Raw genomic sequence first — 20,303 nt, 5'->3', positions numbered from 1 at the left:
GCTGGAATTAGTATTAACACATTTATGGTGTCCCTCAGATGTTGGATCTATGCCATGCAATGGAGCCACAGAGGTTGTTGAAGGCATTCTCAAGCCTTCCTGTAAGTGCATCATCATTCTTGTGATAAAATGAATCTTTAACTACACCATATGTCACCTCTTAGGGTACTATCCAAGAGGCTCAAGTGCAAGTCAACTTTTTAGAATCTTGACATGTTGGTACAAGGCTCTTGGTAATACAAGCCTTTGAAAATTAGAAGTGAAAAATGTCCTTAAATGGGTTTTCCTCCAAAAAAGTTCTGTTTTTTCTTCAGGAAATATTTGAGAGTTTAAGTAGTAAATACATTTCTGTCTTATCTACAGCAAATTGCTTTGTAAATTGCTTTGATCTTACACTATGGTCACAGTGGCTGTAGTGAAATGGTACAGTCTGTGTATGACACTTGAGAGAGGTTTAATGTCCATCTTTGTACACTTCTGGCACTGCTGGATTTAAGATAATGGCAATTCTACCTAAAAGACTACAATATGTACTGCTTTCCAAATGTGAATTAATTGCAAATGGATTGCTTAACAGCAACTGCTGCTGCAGGCAGGTCTCTGAAACAGCGGATGGGATGAGCCTTTCTAAAGGAATGACTGTTCTCTGACATCAGAGACTTCCTGGATGAGGTGAGATGTTTTTAGCCATCTTTTTATGTGAGCGTATCTTTTTTCCAGCTACCTCCAGCATTTTAAGGCTAAGACCAATAGAAGTCCAGTTTCCCTTTCACAATGGCCACTTTCATACACCTCTGTCGGGCTCTAATTCTTACTTCTCCCTTACTCCTTCATTTCACTTTCATCAGAAAGTGAAAATGTCCAAGTAAAGCAGAGACTAAAAGGAATATCTGCCGCAGCAGTGTTCCCAGAAGAAGTTGACAGCAGCAGGTAAAATGTACCCGGTTCAAGATAAACTAAGCAATCTGCTATTAAGAAAAAAGGGGTCCATTGCTTTGCTACCTGTTGTGGGACCTCAAAGGACGATGTTCTGGCTGTTGTCTGTGGAATGCAGTTATGTCCTTTGGTTTGGCACTGACATTTTTCTTCCAGCTGGAACAGCTGGAAGATTTTTCTGCAGGTACTTCAATGAGCAGTCATCACATTTCTTCCTGACCTTTGGAAGAGGCAAGTGCAGCATTTCTCTAACTGTGTCTTAGCTGACTTGAATGTTGTCAGTGAAGGCAATGGGCAATCATTTTCATGGGACTTGCAATTCTGTGCACAAGTTCCACTCACAGACATGATCTGTATTGGGTACAAGAAATACAAAACTCTTCTGGCAAAATAGCCAGGGAGTAACTTTTGCTAGGGAAAATACAATTTTTCAAGCTGATTTTCATTTGTGAAGAGTCAACTTCAACCCCACTAGTTCCTTTTAAGATAAACATGTGGTTTGAAAGCCACAACAGATGACTTGTCCCTGGGGATTAAAAGGATGTAGCACTCTGTGTGCCAACACAAAATGCTACCAGGCTTGTTGCACAGCATCAGCATTGTACCTGTATGTCCATTTCTTGCAAGCCATATGTGGTTTGTGTGGCGTAACTTGCCATCCCTGATATGTAGTCAGATGTTTATGAAAATACAGCGGGATTCTGTTTCCTAATAAATGTGAAAATAATTGAGGTCTAATGCAGAAATTTGTGTATATAGTGGGTTCAAAAAAACTTTGTAGTAAAACATTGATGAGTCCTGCTTTTAAACACTCTGTGGAGCTGTGATTTGGTACAGAATGCTGTTGATTTTTTTCTTGAGATACTAAGTTGAGTTTTGTGTCCTATATATAAGAAAAATTTCATTAAGCTTTCTTGATGATAGAATATTTAATGCTATGGGAACATATTTATTTCCTTACAAAATAAAATAACTTCCCTGTGTTACATCCTTGTATTATTACCCCAGCATTTTTAATAGTGAGAATTCAATGCAGTAATATTTTGTACATTTTAAAATGCATTGTTTTGTCCACTTTAATTTGGCCATGGAGTTTTCTTCCATTAGTTGTGATTTTATCTTCATTAGTTGTGTTTTTATCTTCAACAGAAGTGTTTGAGCCCTATAAAAAGGGAAATACTTTTCCTGTGTTACAGTCTTTATTGGTATATTGCCAATACAGATAGACAAAATCTGATAAAATGTGAGTAGAAGTGAATATGTTAATAGCTTAGAGGGTTGCAGAATGAATTAGAGGCCCTCTGGACTCATCATTTAGTAAAGACACATCATGGGAATGATGTTGGTTTGGCTTGGAGGTTTTTTGCCTTTTATAAAGTATTGATAGTTTTCAAAGGACAATCATGCCTAATACTGTAACTGCTTTTAGCATATCCTTGCAGTCTGTGAGGGGGAAGGAAAAGACAGAAGTTTAATAGCTCGTTGATTTTGGAGTTGGGCTCATAAGTTGGGTTCTGTTCCAATCTTTGTCACATACTTTATTTTACCCTGGACATGTCACTCCAGTCTGCCTTTGGGCTGTTCTAGTAGCAACTTCAGAGGGAGTCAACTGTGGTTTTTGGGTCCTTTTCAGTATTGCCATCTGCAGCCTTGTGAGTGGCACATATTTATACATTCTTTAACGACACATGCTCTTCAGTTGTCATTACATGATCATTCAGGTTTTATTTGGTAGGAGTTAAAGCAAGAAGTAGGTTTTTTATTACGGAGACAAGGTTTGCAATCAAATCCAAACATAAAATGAAAGCTTGGATTCTGCAGGAAGAAAGGTAAAGAGGGAGAGAAACAAAGAAATAAGAGAAGATTCAGAATGGAAATAGAATTTTGGAATGACCACACCAAAGTGGAAAAAGGCAGCAGTTTGATCTTAATACTTAAAAGGAATTTAGGGGAAGAGGCAATGTTTCAGTAGTCTGTCTAGGGTTAAGTATATCTAAATGCCAATTAGTTATTTCTTCTCCTTTCTGTCTTTTAAACTTTGGAGCTTTCACCTTTCCATTTGATTTATATACCGGATAAATTCTTTCCTCAAAAAGCTTTCTTTTAATTTAGGGCATTAATTTTGTAAGCAGCTGTATGTGAACAAATACGCTGACCTCATACAATAAATTATCAATTCCATGTAACAGATAGATACACATAAACATTTGCAAAATTTGCAAAATATGGTATCTTTATGGTAGTTCCTCAAAAAAGAAAAGCTGATAAAGTAAGAAGACGTTTTCTGTTTATGGTGTATTTCTTTAGGTTTTTGGGTTGTTTTTTTTTTTCCTGTTGTGTTTTTGTTTTGTTTTTCTTTTCTCTAACCTGTGATTTGTTTCATGTGCATTGGGAGACCACTCTGGCCCAGATCCCTTAAGCATTGGGCTAAATGAAATGATGGAGTTTCACAGTTGTATCCCCTCTTTATGTGGCAAAAGTAACAGAATTTCCCCCTCTTCTGCATTCTCCAGTATGTTGCCTCTGTGACTCTGAATATGGGATCTTCCATGTGATGGTAGGGGAATATCTAGAGTTTCTTCTAAAGTATTTCAGAATTGAAAGTGGATTAATTCTTACTAGAATTAATCCTCACTGGGGCCTGAGCAGGCATAACCAACTTTTTCCATACCATTTTTTGCCACATAGAGGATGATGGGGAATCAAAGACCAAGAAAAAGATAGGAGAAAGAGAAATAATAGGTTAGGAGGAACATAATTTGGGAGGTTTACAGAATGATTGAGTCCTTTCCACTATCAGGAAAGACATTTGAAGGGAGGGTAACCACTTGTTTACACGTAAGAATTGAAGGACTGATAACACAGTGAATGAAGGAGAGTATTACAATTTGCTAGCAATTACAGCAGTTTTAGGATGAGGTGGGAGCCTATCATCCAGAAGACAGTACCTGAATAAAAATCCAGACGTTTTACATCATTATTGGAGAATAACTAATTGTGTCCATTTCTTGCTATTAGTCATTTTTCACATCCCACTTTCCTGCTGTACTTCTTCCATGTGCACTGATATGGGTATGTTATTTGCATTTCTCTCCATCTTTTCTGTGAGGACTGTTACAAACTCACATTCATTAACTTCCTCAATCCTTTTGGGTTATCTAATAGCTGGCAGTAGTTTGTTGGGTTTTTTACCTGGAAAATGGAAATCAGAAATGAGAGAGAAGTTAATTATGCAACTTTATTCTTTGAACTGAATTGTCTCAACATGGTTATTACAGATGGGACTCAGGAATGTGAACAGGTTTATTGTACGTTAGATTAATGTAACATGATGACTGGAAAATGTAAGAATCAAATCCATTGAGAATGAAACATTTTTGAGCATGCATGCTGAATTTTCCTCTCAAGTAAAATCAAAGAATGCTTTATGAAGGTTCTAGAATGAGTGGATTTACAATTGATATTGTGATTGTAGAATGGAAAATTAGAGATCAGTTTGTTTTCAATGAAGTTGTTGCTTTTGACTTTGAAGAGGCAAAGAGAAATTTTTGCATGACCTGGCTTTAGTAGCACAAATTTGTTGCAGTTAGAATTGTAACTAGTGTGCAGTGGTTTTATCTCCTGCTGTGTGGGATTGAGCTGGGTTTCACTGCACCTGCATGCATGTTGGGGTTGTAAGGACGGGAGCTGCAAATGTTTTCAGATAAGCATGTAATTCAGCTGATGACACTGCCATCTTACTTGGGTTGGCTGATCATCAGACAATAGCATTTTGTTTTTTCCTTTTAAATGTAATTTTTGTTTCTGTGTTTAGAATGGTGATTTTTATCAGGTTGTTTTAAAGACAGCAAAAAGTCTTTTTACCTGCTTTAAAGGAGTGAATCTCAGGGCAAAGAAAGGTAGTTGTCCAAAGTCACACCATAGCTCCTCTGGCTAGACAGAGCTTCACCAGTGCCTCCCTCCCCGTCTCACCTCCTTCCCCACCGCCCCATCTCTCCTTCCCCCACTTCTCCACCTGTATCCTGACTTTTCACTAACTCAAGAAAACTTTCATGCTATCCCAAATTCATGGCTACTTTTCGACTTCAAATTGTGTATGTGGCTGCAGGAATACATCTTTAGGATGGGGAGGTACAAAAGCCCCCTCCTTTTCTGCTTCTGGGAACAGATGGTGATTACTTAGGAGTTGATTGGAAGAATAAAAACCTTTAAGGAATTTCAGTTATTTGATTTCCTCCTTTGCAAAAGAAGTTTATTTACATCTGCATCAAGTTCCTGTCATAATCTTCGTTGATTAATCCTATTGAGACAGCCAGTACACCTCCTGGCTTTCCACACATTTACATTGCTTTATTGGAGTATAGATAGATGTATGGATGCTAGAAACCATTGGCGATGGTGCAGGAAGTTTTGTTTGCTCTTATTATGTGTTTTAAAAATAATACTGTGCTCAATTAGATGAAGACAACATCTGTAATGTGTTTCTTGAGGCAGATGGTAGATGAGAGAATAAAATGTGTTTAATTTCTAAGGGGAGGAGAAATGAATCAACTGAATGGAAATCACAAGCTTTTCTTTTTCTTTTCGGTATTTACTATGAAATTCAGATCAAAATACATCCTGCCATTTTATATCTACCTCTCCACATATCCAGGCCATACTGTAATGTATGATTTTAATAATGATTTTAAAAATGGACTTCTGGTTGCTGTAACCACTTAGCTACAGTTTAAAGGGACAGATTTTAGTTAAATGCTTTCATTATGTGTGACCTAAAATACTAGGTAAAGGCTGCATTTCACTAGACTGTGTAAAGTTTCTGGAATGTTTTGTTTCAAAGAAGAAAGATGACATAGCTAAGGCTGAATCTGTGTAATTTCTGGAGAGGAAATGAGTTCTAGTGCATTTGCAAATGCCACATTGTGTGAAATGCGTGGGTGAACAGGAGACAGTTAGTTACCTTCAGTGCTACAAAACACAACATCACAGAACTTCGTGTTTATAATTCTATTTCCTTTTTCACAGCCTTGGACGACTTTCAGACTCCTTTTCTCACACTTAAGAAAGCTAGACCTTTTGAAGTGACGTTAATAGGATTGCAGTTTTTCTCCTGTGCATCTTTTATCAGAGCCACCCAAGAGAGCTGGAACACGTCTCTATCCTAGTGTTCAGAGTCAGCTCTCCCCTCCTCTACTTACAGAGTTACTTACAGAACTATGTTTGAACTTTTCTTGCTGATATTTCAGGACATCCAAGCTGAGATTGATGCCCACAATGACATCTTTAAAAGCATTGATGGAAACAGACAGAAAATGGTGAAAGCCTTGGGAAACTCTGAGGAAGCTGCTCTGCTCCAGCACCGCCTTGATGACATGAACCAGCGCTGGAATGACCTGAAGGCAAAGTCAGCTAACATCAGGTGAGTGATGAAAAAACATCAAGGTGTGATGGGGCACAGTTCCTGTCTTTTAAGAGGCTTGACAAATATGATCACAGCATTGAAATAAAATATCTATTCTCTTTCATGAAGGGCCTCTGAGTGCAAATAGAGAAACTTGGTGAACTTGTTCACCAGGTAGACCTAACTACTTGTTTTCTCTACAGAGCTTCACAGTCGTAACTTGCTGATCATCTACCAAAGTTTCCAGAAAGTGCATTGAGTCTTTCCTTATTTTAAATCAATGGCAGTGTCAGTGAAATAATTCTGCACATCTGCCATTACTTTGAGGAGAAATCAGGAGCTGGTTCATGGTTTTGTTTTTACAAAATTTTGGTTTTGAAATTACTAAGTCAATAGAACTTGCATCTTAAGTATCTTGATCCCTTTAATTGGTTTTGAATTAATAATTGCTGCTATTTAACTGAATTGGTTTTTTAAGTACTTATTAATCAAGGAATACATTTTACATTTTTTTACCCTATCTGTACCAACTCAAGTGTGGTAATTGTTAAATCTTTGTGATGCCATTTTTGAAATAGATACTGCCATATTCATTATTGAATTAAACTCTACATGAAAATGAATTACATAGAAAATAATTTATAGACCTTTTAATTGCAACAACTTGCTTGTTGCTCTGAGAAAAATGTTTGTTTAAAAGAAAAGAACAATGTTAAACATTCAGATGAATAGTCCAAAGGCCAGGAAAATGAGACAACCTTGAAATTCAGGCACAAGAGTTTGAATGAATAAAGTAGAGGGGAAGATGTCATATTTACTTTTCATATCCACTTTTCCCATCACCAGCCTGCTAAACAGTTAAATGAAACAGGTAAATCAGCTCCTTGAAAGCCCACAGGCAGAACTTGGGGGCTTGCAGAGACTGGCTCCACTGCATACACAATTTAATGCAAGAGCTGTTGGACTTGAGTTGTTATGAGCTCTATTCACAGGTCTTTTTGAGGGAAAGACAAAAGTATGCTCTTAAAAGAATAACTTATCATTTGTGGAGTCCTAGCAGGAACCATTGGGTTGCTTGGCCATTCCTGGGGTTCGTCATAATTTCAGAGAAATGGGGGCCCATGAAAAAGGGCCTTCAAGCCACTTATCCTGTACAGCTATGAGTTCCAAGGCTGTAGTACAGAAAGACCAATTGTGTAGTCAGTGCTCAACTATTGGGAATGCATTTTCTGAATAGGTCCATCTTTTCTGTTCTTCATAGCTGTGGCTTGTGTATCCCACTGGGCAGCATTAATGTTGTTCTGCTAGTATCTGCAGTGCTGCAGAGCCACATGTCACCAGAGGTCAAAGTGGAAGATAGGCAAGAAAGAGAATACTGGTGCAAACCTAAGACAAATAAATTAACCTTTCAAATCTTAGTCATTACTGAAAAGAGCATAGTATTTCTGAGGTAATGTGTTTTGCTCTGTTCTTCAATTGCAGTTCACTTTTCTAACTTGTGCAATAATCCTGAAACCTTCATAGGGAAGTAACAAAGCACAGAACTGATATGAAGTCTGTTTGCCTTCAATTTTTGCTCTCTTGTTGTTATCTTTTTGCTTTCTTGCTGTATCTTTTATGAATTGGAAGGCATGGATGGATGACTCTAGTGAGAACAATATGCAACTCTTAGATGCTAGGACTGAAGAATGAAAAAGCTGATTGCTTTGTTATGGGTTTTAGCTCAGGGTAGTGCTCCTAAACTACATTTTCTGTAAGGTTTTTAGAATATTTTTAGGTATATGTACATTCTGATTATGCTGATTTTTAAATGTTGAAAGTACTGCACTCCCAAACAGAGATACTATGGGTTTTTCTCATCACTTCAGTCCTCAGAGCTGGTGTTGCTAATCACTGTGTTGAGTTTACTTCCTTGCTACTGTAACTAAAGGGATTTCCAAACTGGAAAAGCAGTGGTGTTCTGACATATTTTTAAATGCATGGAAGCTGCTTAAAGCTGTACTTGTAGTGTCTATGATGCCACACATCCCTTCTTGAAATTATTTTTTTTTTTCTCTTTATCTTATTTCTGGAAAGCAAACAAAGCTGCAGTCTTGTGGGGGTCTGCCTTTTAAAGCCAAATGCTATGGGGAGATTCTTTTCTCCTGGGGCAGGAGGTGTGAGGATGTTAGTGTTTGGGGGAGGGTAGAGGCAAAAGTATGGGAGAAACAGAAAAGGAGTTTCTCTCTGTTACTCTCTATATTTGGACCACCCACCAATCTTTTTTTAGTCCATGTGTTCTCTTGTCACTCAGTGGGAAAAGTGCTGCCTCCACAGCAGAATCCAAAGCTGAGGAGGTCTCCAGCTGGGAAGAGAGCCTCTCTGGGTCAACAGAAGGGGAGTTGTGTCAGCGGTTTTCAGGATGATTTTACTCAGCATGGGGAGGGGGAAGGAGGGCTCCTCTGTCTGGTCAGTTGGATTGGGAGCATCTGTGTGTTGTTTAGGTTCATCCAGGATTCCCTTAGGAGTGCTTTTGCATACCAGGTGGTTGCTGCTGGTAATGTTTGTGCTCCACCTCATGCTAAAAAACAATCATCTATAACTGACTTCTGTTTTGATCAGAGCAGATTCTTAAGCCACCAATTGGCCTGGTAAATCCCTGAGTTTGCCTATTCATCTGTCACATGAGCACAAACACCTGAAGCTTTGTTTGCAGGTTGTTTATCAGTAGAGGTACCAATTCCAAAACAAAGGCCAGAAATCCTGACTCAGAGAACAGAAAGGCCCAAGAAACATTTCAGAACTTCTGCATAGATTATATTCTGGCTTTAATAATGTCTGTATGACAAATGTAAACATGATACTAAAACTTTACACTGAAGTGCAATCTAAAGCACATCTTGATTCTCTTGCTCCTGTGCAGCATTTGCTGTGATTGGGGTTTCTTGAATGTGTGTTTCTTAGCTCCCCAGGATAATTGAATGCTTGTGTCTGCTCTTCAGCTGCTGCATCTTCTTGCTTTCATTTTCAGTATTGCTTTTGATAAGATTAAAAAGATAGTACTCTGGAAAAATCCAGGCTGATGTGATGAGATTTTCCTGTGTTTTTTTTTTTTTTCCTTTTTAATGTCTTTCTTTGGGATGTTAGGTTACTTTGTGCTCAGTGAAAAATTTTGAAGTCTCTGCTGATGTGGTCCATTTCCTCTTCACCCTTTACTGCTCTACCTCTGCAGGATTAACTTGCACTGGACTTTTAAACCATGTGCTTGCTAGTGTTATTTTTGGTATTGACATTAATTTGGCATGCACACAAGTACTAAGTGGTAAATTACAGCACATTTAATCCTTTAACATGTGCTATATAATTCACATTAATATCAGATTAGTTTTTTCACTATTAATATTATTGCACTGTATGTTAAATAGTGGTGAATCACCCTTTAATTGTCCTTTATCTAGATGCCGGAGTTTTTCCCCTCCTTACAGATCTCCAAGTTATTTTGCATACAAGAATTCCACTAAATAATTGGAGCAGAATCTTGAAGCCTCAGAGAGTGCCAGTTTTTAGAGGCAAGCACTGCTTGTATGTACTAGAAATGGTAATAAGTCATGATGAATAGAGATCTCACTATGAAATGTACAGAAAGCTATAAATCTGAACATTTTAATTGTAGTTGGTAGTAGAAATTCTCAAAGATATATACACACGCACATTTTTTTTAACAATCAGAGTCTAATGGCAAAACTGTAAATTCAAGTGAGGGCTGCCTTGGCTTAGATGAGGGCAATGTCTCTCCTCTGCCTGATTAATAGGAAGTATAACTCTTTTACTTGAAGAAAGAAGGGTCAGTTCTGAAAAAATATCAAAAGAGTGGGGACAATACATTCCACTCAGAAGCTATTGCCCTGCACACCAAGGCCATCACAACATCTTGTTTGTACTTCAGTGCAGGGTGGGATGCTGACTCTGTTGTTTAGGCCTGAGCTACAAGCAGCTTGTTGCAATTCAGTGTTGAGATAAAGGTATCAGTGAGAGCAATAAGGGACAATAGAAACCATAACACACAAAGCTGTAGGCACTAAAATGTCACTTCTAGAAGTACTTAAATTTTATATTTTTTCCCAAGTAGTTGCCTAAGTGCTTTCCTTCACAGGAGTGAAGGAGAATAGATTCCTCTGTCCAAAGGTACTTATTTTATCCTTTTCAGAAATGTGGATTTTTTTTTCTTTTTGTATCTCCATCCTTAAATACTTTTTCTTGACTGCTTTATTGATTCACCTATCCTAGTATTTCTGGGAGATCTCAGTGTGGCCAAACCTAAGCCTGTGTTGAAATTAATCTTGCAGCACATGATCTCTTCAATCCAAATGTTGTTGTATCAGCTCCAAATATTCACTCTAATGCCATCTGAAATCTGAAATTATCTGAAATGATAATACAAAACAAGCCAGGTGAAAGTTTCTAGATGTGAGTCACGGTGAATCAGAAAAAGATAACCAACAATGTGCAAAATAGGAAAGGGAATAGAGTTTAGTTCTTTCATCCTTCAGAAGCAGGGGAGAAACTTGCAGAAGTGGTGTCAAACTATGCTGAAAATTATTCAGCTCTACTCCTCCATCTGTGTGAAGGAAGAGACTGGTCTTTGTTGATATAAGTTAGGTACATGCTGATCTTGAATGATACCGTAACATAGAATGACTGCAGTAAAAGAGGGGTAGCTGGACCCTGTTGAAGATTTCTATGCATCTTTTAGGTACTGCAGAGAGAAGACATCCCGTCAAAGTACTTCTGAAAATTATAGAAAAAGATACTGTGGAATTGGATATTTTTGTCAATTAAAGTGAAGAACAGATTGTGTATTAAATGTTAAATTATTATTCAACATCAGTGAAAGATGATTTATTAAGTAACCTGTATCACTGATTGATATGTTCAGCAGCACAGGCAATTTGCTGTTGATCACTGCTGGTAGAACGTGTTGGATTTTGGGTCTGGAGAGTCAAGGTCCTGGCATGAGAGTTCAATTTTGCAAGTGCTTTAACTCACAAAATGATACTTGTGCTTGTTGCACAACAGTGGTGAAGTTACAACAAAATACTGGATTTTATGTTGCTTAGACATGCAGTGTTCAAAGTTTTAGCTGAGTTAAAGTATCAGGGATATATTTATCTGTGTTCCCTTGTTTCTCCTCTGCTTATTTTGATGTACGGTGCTAAGTGTTCTGAAATAGAGATTTATTTTTTTTTTTAATACAAAGTAGCTTTGCATTTAAACACTTGAAACATTCTCATTTTACTGATGGAGTAATGTTGTTTATTGTTTTCCCACACTGGTTTTGCCATTCAGGGCTTTAAAGATGCTGTTATTCTGTCTCACAGGGCTCACTTGGAGGCCAGTGCAGAGAAATGGAACAGACTGCTGACATCCCTGGAAGAGTTAATCAAATGGTTGAACACGAAAGATGAAGAACTGAAAAAACAAATGCCTGTTGGAGGGGATGTTCCAACCTTACAGCAGCAGTATGACCACTGCAAGGTAAGTTGCTTAAGTTTTATAGTTATGCTGCTGTGAATCATAGAATGAAGCAAATTTTTATATGGGAGAAATGATGAATTTCTAGTGACTAATTTCTATAAAAAAACTCTAGGTCTCCACCCATTTTGCTTACCCGCCTTGCCCAATAAAACACAACTAAGATATGCTATGAAATTTCATCTAAAGGATTTTTGAGACATATGTTCACTCTAAACACTTTTTTCTTTACTGTTCCTTGCTGTTTTGTGAATCCTGATGGGTGAAACTGTTATTTTACTCTGAAAGTTAAGGAAGGCATGGAAAAGTTAGAAGTGTCCAAGAATCATGAAAGCAAAGATGAATGTAAATTCAGTAAATCATGAACAGTGCCTTTCTACATGTCACTAAACTCACCTGTGATAGCAGCCCCCTACCCATGCTGCTTACACTGCAAGGATGACTCAAAACTGTTTTAGAGAACTAAAATTTTTCTGTGCCTTGTACTGTTGTAGCTATAGCATGCTGTTTTGTTTTTCTGGTTTTACTTGTCCTGTTCTGGTTTGTACATGATGGAGTATTAATTCCTAAATACTTCTCGACAGTAAAAAAGTCACTTGCATCTACATTTCTTCATTCATGTAGCATGTAGAGTCCATCTTGCCAACTCTGACTAGTAATCAAGTGAGGATGGTTTTGCCATTGGAAAAATTCAGAAGGTGATTCCATCTCATTTGTTGATCTGTACAAGGTGTAAACAAGGAAAGAGAACAATGCAGCTTTATATAGCTAATTGTATAATAAATATGTTCTCCTCTGCCAACTACACTGGTATCTTTTCTGCTGTGGTGTTTGGTGAGGGCAAAATTTGAGTTTGGAAAAACTTAGTAATACAGAAATACTTGGAATAGTGTGGGGTGGTACAGAAAATGAAGTCTGTCATGAGCAGTGCTTTTGCATCTCCATTCCAAAATAGAAGTGCTTAAGGAAATCTGCATACATTTCTCCTTGATTTAGTCTTTTAAAGTAAGTTTATTAGCATAAACTCAGGAACTTTGTTTCTTGAGAGTTCATCTCTTCCTAATCCACTTAAAGCATCATGCTCTGTTTGTAGGCACATCTCCTGTGATTTTTTTTATAATGATGAAATGGTAGCTTACTAGTGCCAAAGAGCAATAAAAGGCTGAAAAAGAGCCAAATATGATTTTGAAGGAGATCAGTGGAAGGTGATAGACCTCTACAGGTCATTTTCTAAAGGCATATTTGTGTCTTGTGTAGATTACAGTATGTATGTTCCTAATAGTTGCAAAATACTAGCATTAAGTACCTCTCATCTGAAGAACTCAAATTGATTAATGAAACTGGGGCTTTATTCTGAAGTGGAAAAATTTGGTAGTAATGATGCTGGATGGCTCATTTGCACCACTAGTGAACTGCAGCAGCATGAAGGAGAGAGCACCTCTGGGTTGTTTAATCCTTGCCCTTATGTTTAAAGAACAACTGATATTTTGTTATGTGTCAAGGTTAGGACTCCAGTGAGTTCATTTGAGAGCTTTTGGAGATTAGTTTTTCATTTTTCAAAAAGGCAATGTTCTTGCAATGTCACAGGGAGTATTGGATAAAGTCAGAGTCAAGTGTTTAATATGAGCTGCATTAATGGTCTGCTATGGCATGAGGTTAAAGCAACCCTGAATATCACTTTATTTTCTATATACCTATCCATGCCAGCAAAAGCACTGTGTACACTTGCAGATATTTCTTAGATGATGTCTGAATGACTATTTCCAAACAGTTATTTTGTTAGGAAGAACCAAGAGATTCCTATATATCTTGCAATGATACTGTGCTATGCCAAATATGAATTATTAGCAGGTGGCATTTCACATTCTGTCAAAGTGTTGCTTACTGGTGTTGCTTACTATCAACTAGTGTTGCCAGAGGAGGGGAGCTGAACCACAGCTGTCTATTGGTTTGATTTTTACGGCAATGCTTCATTGCTCTTTCTTAGCAGGAGCTGTTCATTCCTTACTAAAGCTGCAGTTTGCTAATAAACTTGATCAAGCTGAAAAGTTGTGATTTTTTCAGATAGAAAGTGAAAACTGAAAGGAGGAAAAAATCTCTTAACCAATAAAAAGCCAACAAAACAAAACCCCAAACCTTTTAGAAGTTCTTCGGCTTCTTCAGCAAGATTAAGTGATTGGTTGATGTGGTTAGGATGCTGGATGAAATGTCCTTGGTAGAGGAGCACAAGTTTTAGTCCTGTGTTTTTCCCCTGTTCAAAACATTATGCCAAAACTGCCCTTTCAGTGGATTTTTGTAAACTTCATGTAATTCTATGTTGTCAGTTACTCTGTGCCTTGTAGTGGGTATTGCTGGCTGGTGTCATTTGCGTTTAAGGTGTTCCATTGAGACTATATATCCTGTGTTAAGATGGGAGTTTTCAGTGTTTCAGATTTGAGGTATAACTATGAGATGAATATTGCAGAGATATGACTTGATTTCTCTCACTTTAAAGAATACTCCCTTTATTCCACCTCTCATCACCAGCTGCCCTGGTACTTTTAAAAAAGTTTCTTTGTCCATGCTTCTTCAAGCATTAAACCTCCTGAACGTTTCATTTGCAAGACTTACTTTTGATCATAAAGGTTTTTTTATGATCCCTTGTTGAGTTTCTGCAGCACCGCATCAGCTGACCTTGAAAATGTTCTCCCAGGTCTGTTTGTGTGCCTCTGCTCTCTTCTTTCCTTTAGTTTCATACCTGAATGTAGATTTGAAGTTGTCTTTATGCAAACTGAGCAGTTCAGTACCTCATTTTGTCTTCACTACTCTGTGACCCATTTCTCTTATTTCTAACTTTCTTGCCTGATTTTGTCATTGCTGGCACTTCAAAATGTGAGCGGTAAAATAGTGGCTCAGCTCTGTTAGATGTGCCCTCATGACAGTCCCATCTCCTTCCCTTTATTTTTCTGAGTTCTATTGTATTAGCATTATTTTTTGCCTCTAGTTACTCAATAATTGTTTTTATTAACCTACTTTTTCCCCCTCAGGTACAGGAGATAACTTGTTTGCTTCAGCTTAATGGCACTAATTCTATTGGCCTTTCCCTCCCTCACCCAGTGCTTGGCTTCAGCAGTGCTAGATAGATAAGTACAGTATTATGTGACAGTTTGGGTTGGCTCACATGGTTTGGGTGCTGCTGAGGTCTGTTTGGACAGGAGGAAATAAATGGTTTGCTGTTTGATTTTTAAACTTGTTTTTGTTTTAAATATCGCTCATTCTTCTGTGCTTTAAAAGCAAACAATATCCACAGCACAGTTATTAAGTTGAATTAGAGCTACAGATTTAGCCTATATTTTCCAGGTTAACAGGATGTGCCAAATATTTATAATTTTTTGAATTTTTTTTTTTTTGTGCTGTTCAGCCAAACTTCCATCATCTGTAATAGTGCATAGTCTTATCACATAATAAATGCTAAATGCAGTCTGGGTGTTCAGTGTTGTTCTGTGCGTTGCAGGGGAGAGGGCAAGAGGAACCTTAAACAATGGTGCATGAATTTCCTGTTTTGATTATTTTTCTATTAAATTTGATAAATTTTCTCAAAATTTCATTGCCTTTGAAAGAGGGGTTGTGGAGCAAGTCGACCCAAGAATCCTGGAAAATTTGGGACGCTGAGAAGAAATTTAAAAGTACCTGTGCTGACAAGTTGTTCATATGGAGTCTACATTCACACTCCAGAAGTGTGGGACACTGGGAATGGTTTATAGGGAAAAGAAACTGAAGGCATTTACCTTTTCAGAGTTTATTGCCAGGGTTTTTTCCCATAATTTCAGTTTCTCGCTGCTGCTAGTTCTTAGCAGTTCATGTTTCCCTTTCATTCTGTTCTTTACCAGTCTTCCTTATAAATATTTATTTAGGACTTTAATGTATGTGATGCAAATTTTGATCAGCTGCATAGACCAGGAACAAAACCTCACACCAATTCACCAAAATCGAGAAACCAAAAGCACCACCCCAAGCCTGTTCCTCCCAGCCTCTATCTCTTGAAAATCCACACCTTATTTTAGTATATTTTAGTATGCCAGAAAAGAAAATCTGTAAAAATACCATGAAAAATCAATGGGCTGGTTTTGTGCATATGAAAGTACCTAGAGTCACACGTGTGTACAAGAGGAGGCAGCACAGATGCTGACCCCTTGTTCTTTGGAGATGCACTGGAACCTTTATATATCTCACTTTTCTACTGGAAGAGTTTCTGACTGTAGCTTTTTGAAAGTGTGCTTTTGCTAAAATACAAAGACTACCTAAAAGCTATAAATCACTGTGGTTTGGATTCCAGAGAGAGAATCAGGACATATCAAATTAAGCAGAAATGGGTACCCTCTTGCATAAATCCTGTTGGCATGTGTCTGCATAAATGAACAAATGTCTAGCTAATGCTAAATAATGCATGCATCTTGGATCAAAGAGATGCTTAACTTAGCTTCATTTGAGTTCAGAATGAATTGGCAAAGGACCTGTGAATGTTTGATTGATAATTTTATATCTATGGATAAGTCATTAATATTTTAGATACTCTTCAAACTTTTTGGGGTTGCTGTCTATGTATTTCATGTTTCAGACTTGTTTTGTTAAAGTAATCAAATAATGAAAGTTGTAGTATTTCAGTCTGTTTTACTTAGCTGTTCTCACTTTAGTTTCATCAAAAGTGTTAGCATAGCCAACTGGAAACCACTTTCTAAGGGTTGTTATCCCTTCAGGGTGCCTGTAATTCTGTTATTCTCTTTAACAGTGGGAAAAGTCTGTGAGGAAAAATCTATTCCTAGCCTTTAACTTTTCTTCACTCTTTCAATTTGCCTGCCTGACTTTGGGCGCTGGGCTTATTCTTAAATTAATTCCTACTTAATTATTCTAGATTTGTTTTTTTGGGATATTTTCTGTATTAGAATCTGCTTCCATGTTGGGAATTACTAAATCTAAGAATGAAAAGAGAAGTATTAAAGTATTGGTGCTGCTTTAGGCTATGCTCTTAATGATAGTCTAGAAAGAGCTTTATTAATTTGTTACTCTTCTCATCACATAAGACACAAAGCACTCAAAATCTCTGCTGCTTAGAGGTGATCAGCTAAATTGGTTGGTCAGTTAATGGGTGGTTGCTAAAACTTCAGTTTTGACTACAATGTAAACTATGAGGGGGTAAGAAAGGAGAATTGAGTGGTCTGTGGTTGGAAGTGGAAAATCAATACAGCCTCTTGCTTAGAGGAAGAGCTGCAATGTGGTCTGATAGAAGCAGGAGCTTGAGCAATATGTACCACGCTACTCTGAAGTGCCTCTTTAACGTCAGGATGTGGTTTCAAAAACTATATGCTCTGTCAAGAGGAGGAATAGCCTTTCCAATAGTCAATCAGCATTACTGAGGGGTATGATAGCTCCTTAAGTAAACTTGTAAGGGATAAGAGTTTAAGAACTCTTGAAATTTTGCTTTGAGAGTCCTGAATGTTGATTGTTGGTGAAAAAAATCTGCTATTGTACTATACTGAAAATTTGTACTGTTCAAGGACAGTACAACTCATTAATCTTTCACTGAGACTTTTCTTTGTAGTGTGTTTAGGAGGAGGAAGTGGAAATTGTGGGTGGGAATATTTTGTTACAGGAGAGGAAGAGTGTAGTTAATGCCTGAAGTTAAATGAGGATTCTCAAGTGGACAGACTTAAATGCATTGCTCACTAAGGATTTACTTAAACTGACTTGTGTGTTACATGAATGATTCATGTGTGTGTCACTGCTCTCCTGGGCTTTTTCTCCAAAAGAATGATGTGTAAACAAAAGCATGGCACAAAGAATGAAGTGTTAAATTAGAATGCCAGTGCAGTGTATTTTTAACTTTTACAAAAAAAAAAAAAAAAAATGTTTCTCCTGGCTGTATTTCATCTTGTTCCCAGAAGTGTGGTTGTCTTGCGATAAGACAGGAAAGTTGCAACGGATCAGTACTTAAAATAATAAATAACCTGGATAATGAAAGAACAAATTATTCTGTCACTAATGCAGAGTAAAGCAGGTTATCTTACTGTGGAAAAAACAATTCATAAACACTTTTCCAGTACAATAAATGAAACATTTCAGTGGGGTAGCCTTTTTAATAATATCATTTTGATGTATGCAGATCATGCTGCTCTTTCCTGAGGAACCAATGTCTCATTTGTTTCAATCAAAGACTCCTATATAAATTTTTGGGACCTCACTGGGTCTTTTTCAAACCACTGAATAGAGGAAGATTTGTAGATATCCTCAAATATCTAAGAGGTCATTCTGACATTGCTGTGGAGGAGAATGCTTGTGTGTCATAGATTATGCTTACATTGCAGAAACAGCACAGCAATCAGCCTTTCTCATTGTCCTTAAAAAGCTGCAATGACTCAAATGCCTGTTTCTGTGGTCTCTCTTTATTTCACCTCACAAAAGAATGCTCTAGTTCCATCACTGCTAGTAGTAGCCCGTGTACAACTAATGACATCTTGTAACATCTTGATGTGCTGGAATGTAGCAGGCATCTGTTTCACTCCCGTGTCTTGAGCCACAATACCATGACTGGCTGTGGCCTGATACTGAGGGATGAGCCATGAGCAGAGCCAGAGAATGTGATGGAGCACAAGCATAGTAGTGACAGATTTTTAATCTCCACCCATAAGACAGCCACTCTATTCTCTTAGAAACCTGTGTTGTTCATCTTACTGTGTTCTTCTGACTCTACTTATATGCTTGAGGAACTAAAGTGACTGCTGTTGCATGTGATACTTAGGACGAAGTTGCACCAATACAGTGTTTGATACTGTAGTACAACAGTGGTTTTTTGTTTTGTTATTTCTGAGGATGCTCAATATTTTTTTGGCTATTTTTTGGTTGCACTGGCATATTAAGCAAATTATTTCAGGGACCGGGCAATGAAACTCCCAAGCCATTTTTTTTCTCAGCTGTAACTGCCCAGAAAAATGCTCATGGATTTCAACTTGTGTATGCTTTTTTTAATGATCAGTTCAATTGCATTAAAAAATGCTAGGTGCTACCTGAAACCTAAGGATGATATGTCAACAGATGAGCTGCCTCACTGGTTCTCAGAGATGGACTGGTATAAGGAAATGAGACAGGACATTTCTCTGAATGCAAATATTGTTTTTTGCTGAGGTCTGTTTTTCCAAAGGCAGAGAGCCAGGAAAAAACACTGGCACAGTAACAGTGAATTCGTTTTTTCAACTGGAGAGTGCTGCTAGAGAGCCATAATAATATATGGTCCACTTCCATATTTTTTCAGATGCTTTCATAGCTTGTATTAGACATGACAACTGTTTGTCCTGCTCATACCTGTCTTATTTTGACACCAATTTGAGGTTCTTTCTGTACAGTCAATAAAACCAGCTCATGTTTCCTTGATTTCTCTGTGATCTGTTTTGATAAACTGGACCACTAAGAAGAAACCTACTCTATTTAACAAGTCTGTTCACTTCTGACTCGAGGTGTGGACTGGAACTTGTAGGGACTAATGCAAATCTTAAGAAGCCTTTTAAGTAACTGACACTTTTCCATATGGATTTTGTGCAAACACTAGAGAGTTTTATTTTCTTTTGTCTTGTGTTCTCAGTGGGCAGAGTCCTCTATGCATCACTGTTTTGGAGAAACTGAACAGAAGCGTAAGTTTATAATGTGCTTCTTAAATATGCAGTAAGACAAAGGCTGTTACCACTTTAAAATCCTCCTGAAGCTTACTGCATTTGCAGACAGGGACTAATGAAGAATCTGTTTTATTTTCAGTTAAGAACATCTTAATCTGTATCCTGCTTCTCTGCTTCTTGCTGCTGCAGACACTCTTTAGGGAAGAAGAATATTTATTCCAGTTAACTCCTGAACTCAAGGATCCTCAATCCCTTGTTATTACAGTCAGTAATCCACCTTAGGAAGATCAGCTATAAATTGGAAAAATTGTGTTTCCATGGCAGCCACCCACTCCTGTTTTCATGCAGATTCTAGAGATTCAGATTCTATCTTTCAAAATGTATATACAAAATGGGAGGGGTTGGGATTCTGCTTTTTCTTAACCCTTTTTTGTTAGTTTTCCCATTTTTGTTTTGTTGCATTTTTTAGAATGCAAGGGTAGATATGTGTTTAATGGGCAAGGTAATCTCACAGGAGGCATTTAGTTCTGATTTCTTTTCCTTCCAAGAACTCTTAAGCATAGCTAATAGTAGTTCCTAGACAGTTACCACACATCTGTATCTACTGATCTGGCTTTCGGTGAATTTCTCTCCTCTGGGGTGATTAGTCTGTGGGGCAGGGAAATTGCTAGCAATGTTGCCCGAAGCATTTTTCTTCTCTGAAGCTTTGGTCTTTCAACTTTGGATGCCAAAGGGTGCTAAGCCTAAAATGATGCTTAAAGATTTCAGTCTTTTTAGGGAAGCTGCTGGACGTTATGTTTTCGCTAATGTGT

At 37.6% G+C, this 20,303-nt stretch overlaps 1 protein-coding gene across 6 annotated transcripts in view; it reads left to right on the top strand.

The window, feature by feature from the left end:
- Nucleotides 1-20,303, top strand: part of UTRN (utrophin) — a gene marked incomplete at its 3' end in the record, with an annotated part of 340,309 nt that overhangs the window by 216,830 nt on the left and 103,176 nt on the right. For all 6 annotated transcript variants that reach the window (XM_083856272.1, XM_083856271.1, XM_083856273.1 and 3 more), the window contains 2 exons: nucleotides 6,183-6,355; nucleotides 11,695-11,851. In XM_083856272.1, coding sequence (XP_083712398.1) covers nucleotides 6,183-6,355; nucleotides 11,695-11,851 — 330 coding nt within the window. The remainder of the gene's footprint in view (nucleotides 1-6,182; nucleotides 6,356-11,694; nucleotides 11,852-20,303) is intronic.

This window comes from Zosterops lateralis (assembly GCF_965231275.1).
Source record: "Zosterops lateralis genome assembly, chromosome: 3".
NCBI lineage: Eukaryota > Metazoa > Chordata > Aves > Passeriformes > Zosteropidae > Zosterops > Zosterops lateralis.
Note: the sequence above shows the minus strand (reverse complement) of the source record. Positions and strands in the feature narration are given on the sequence as shown.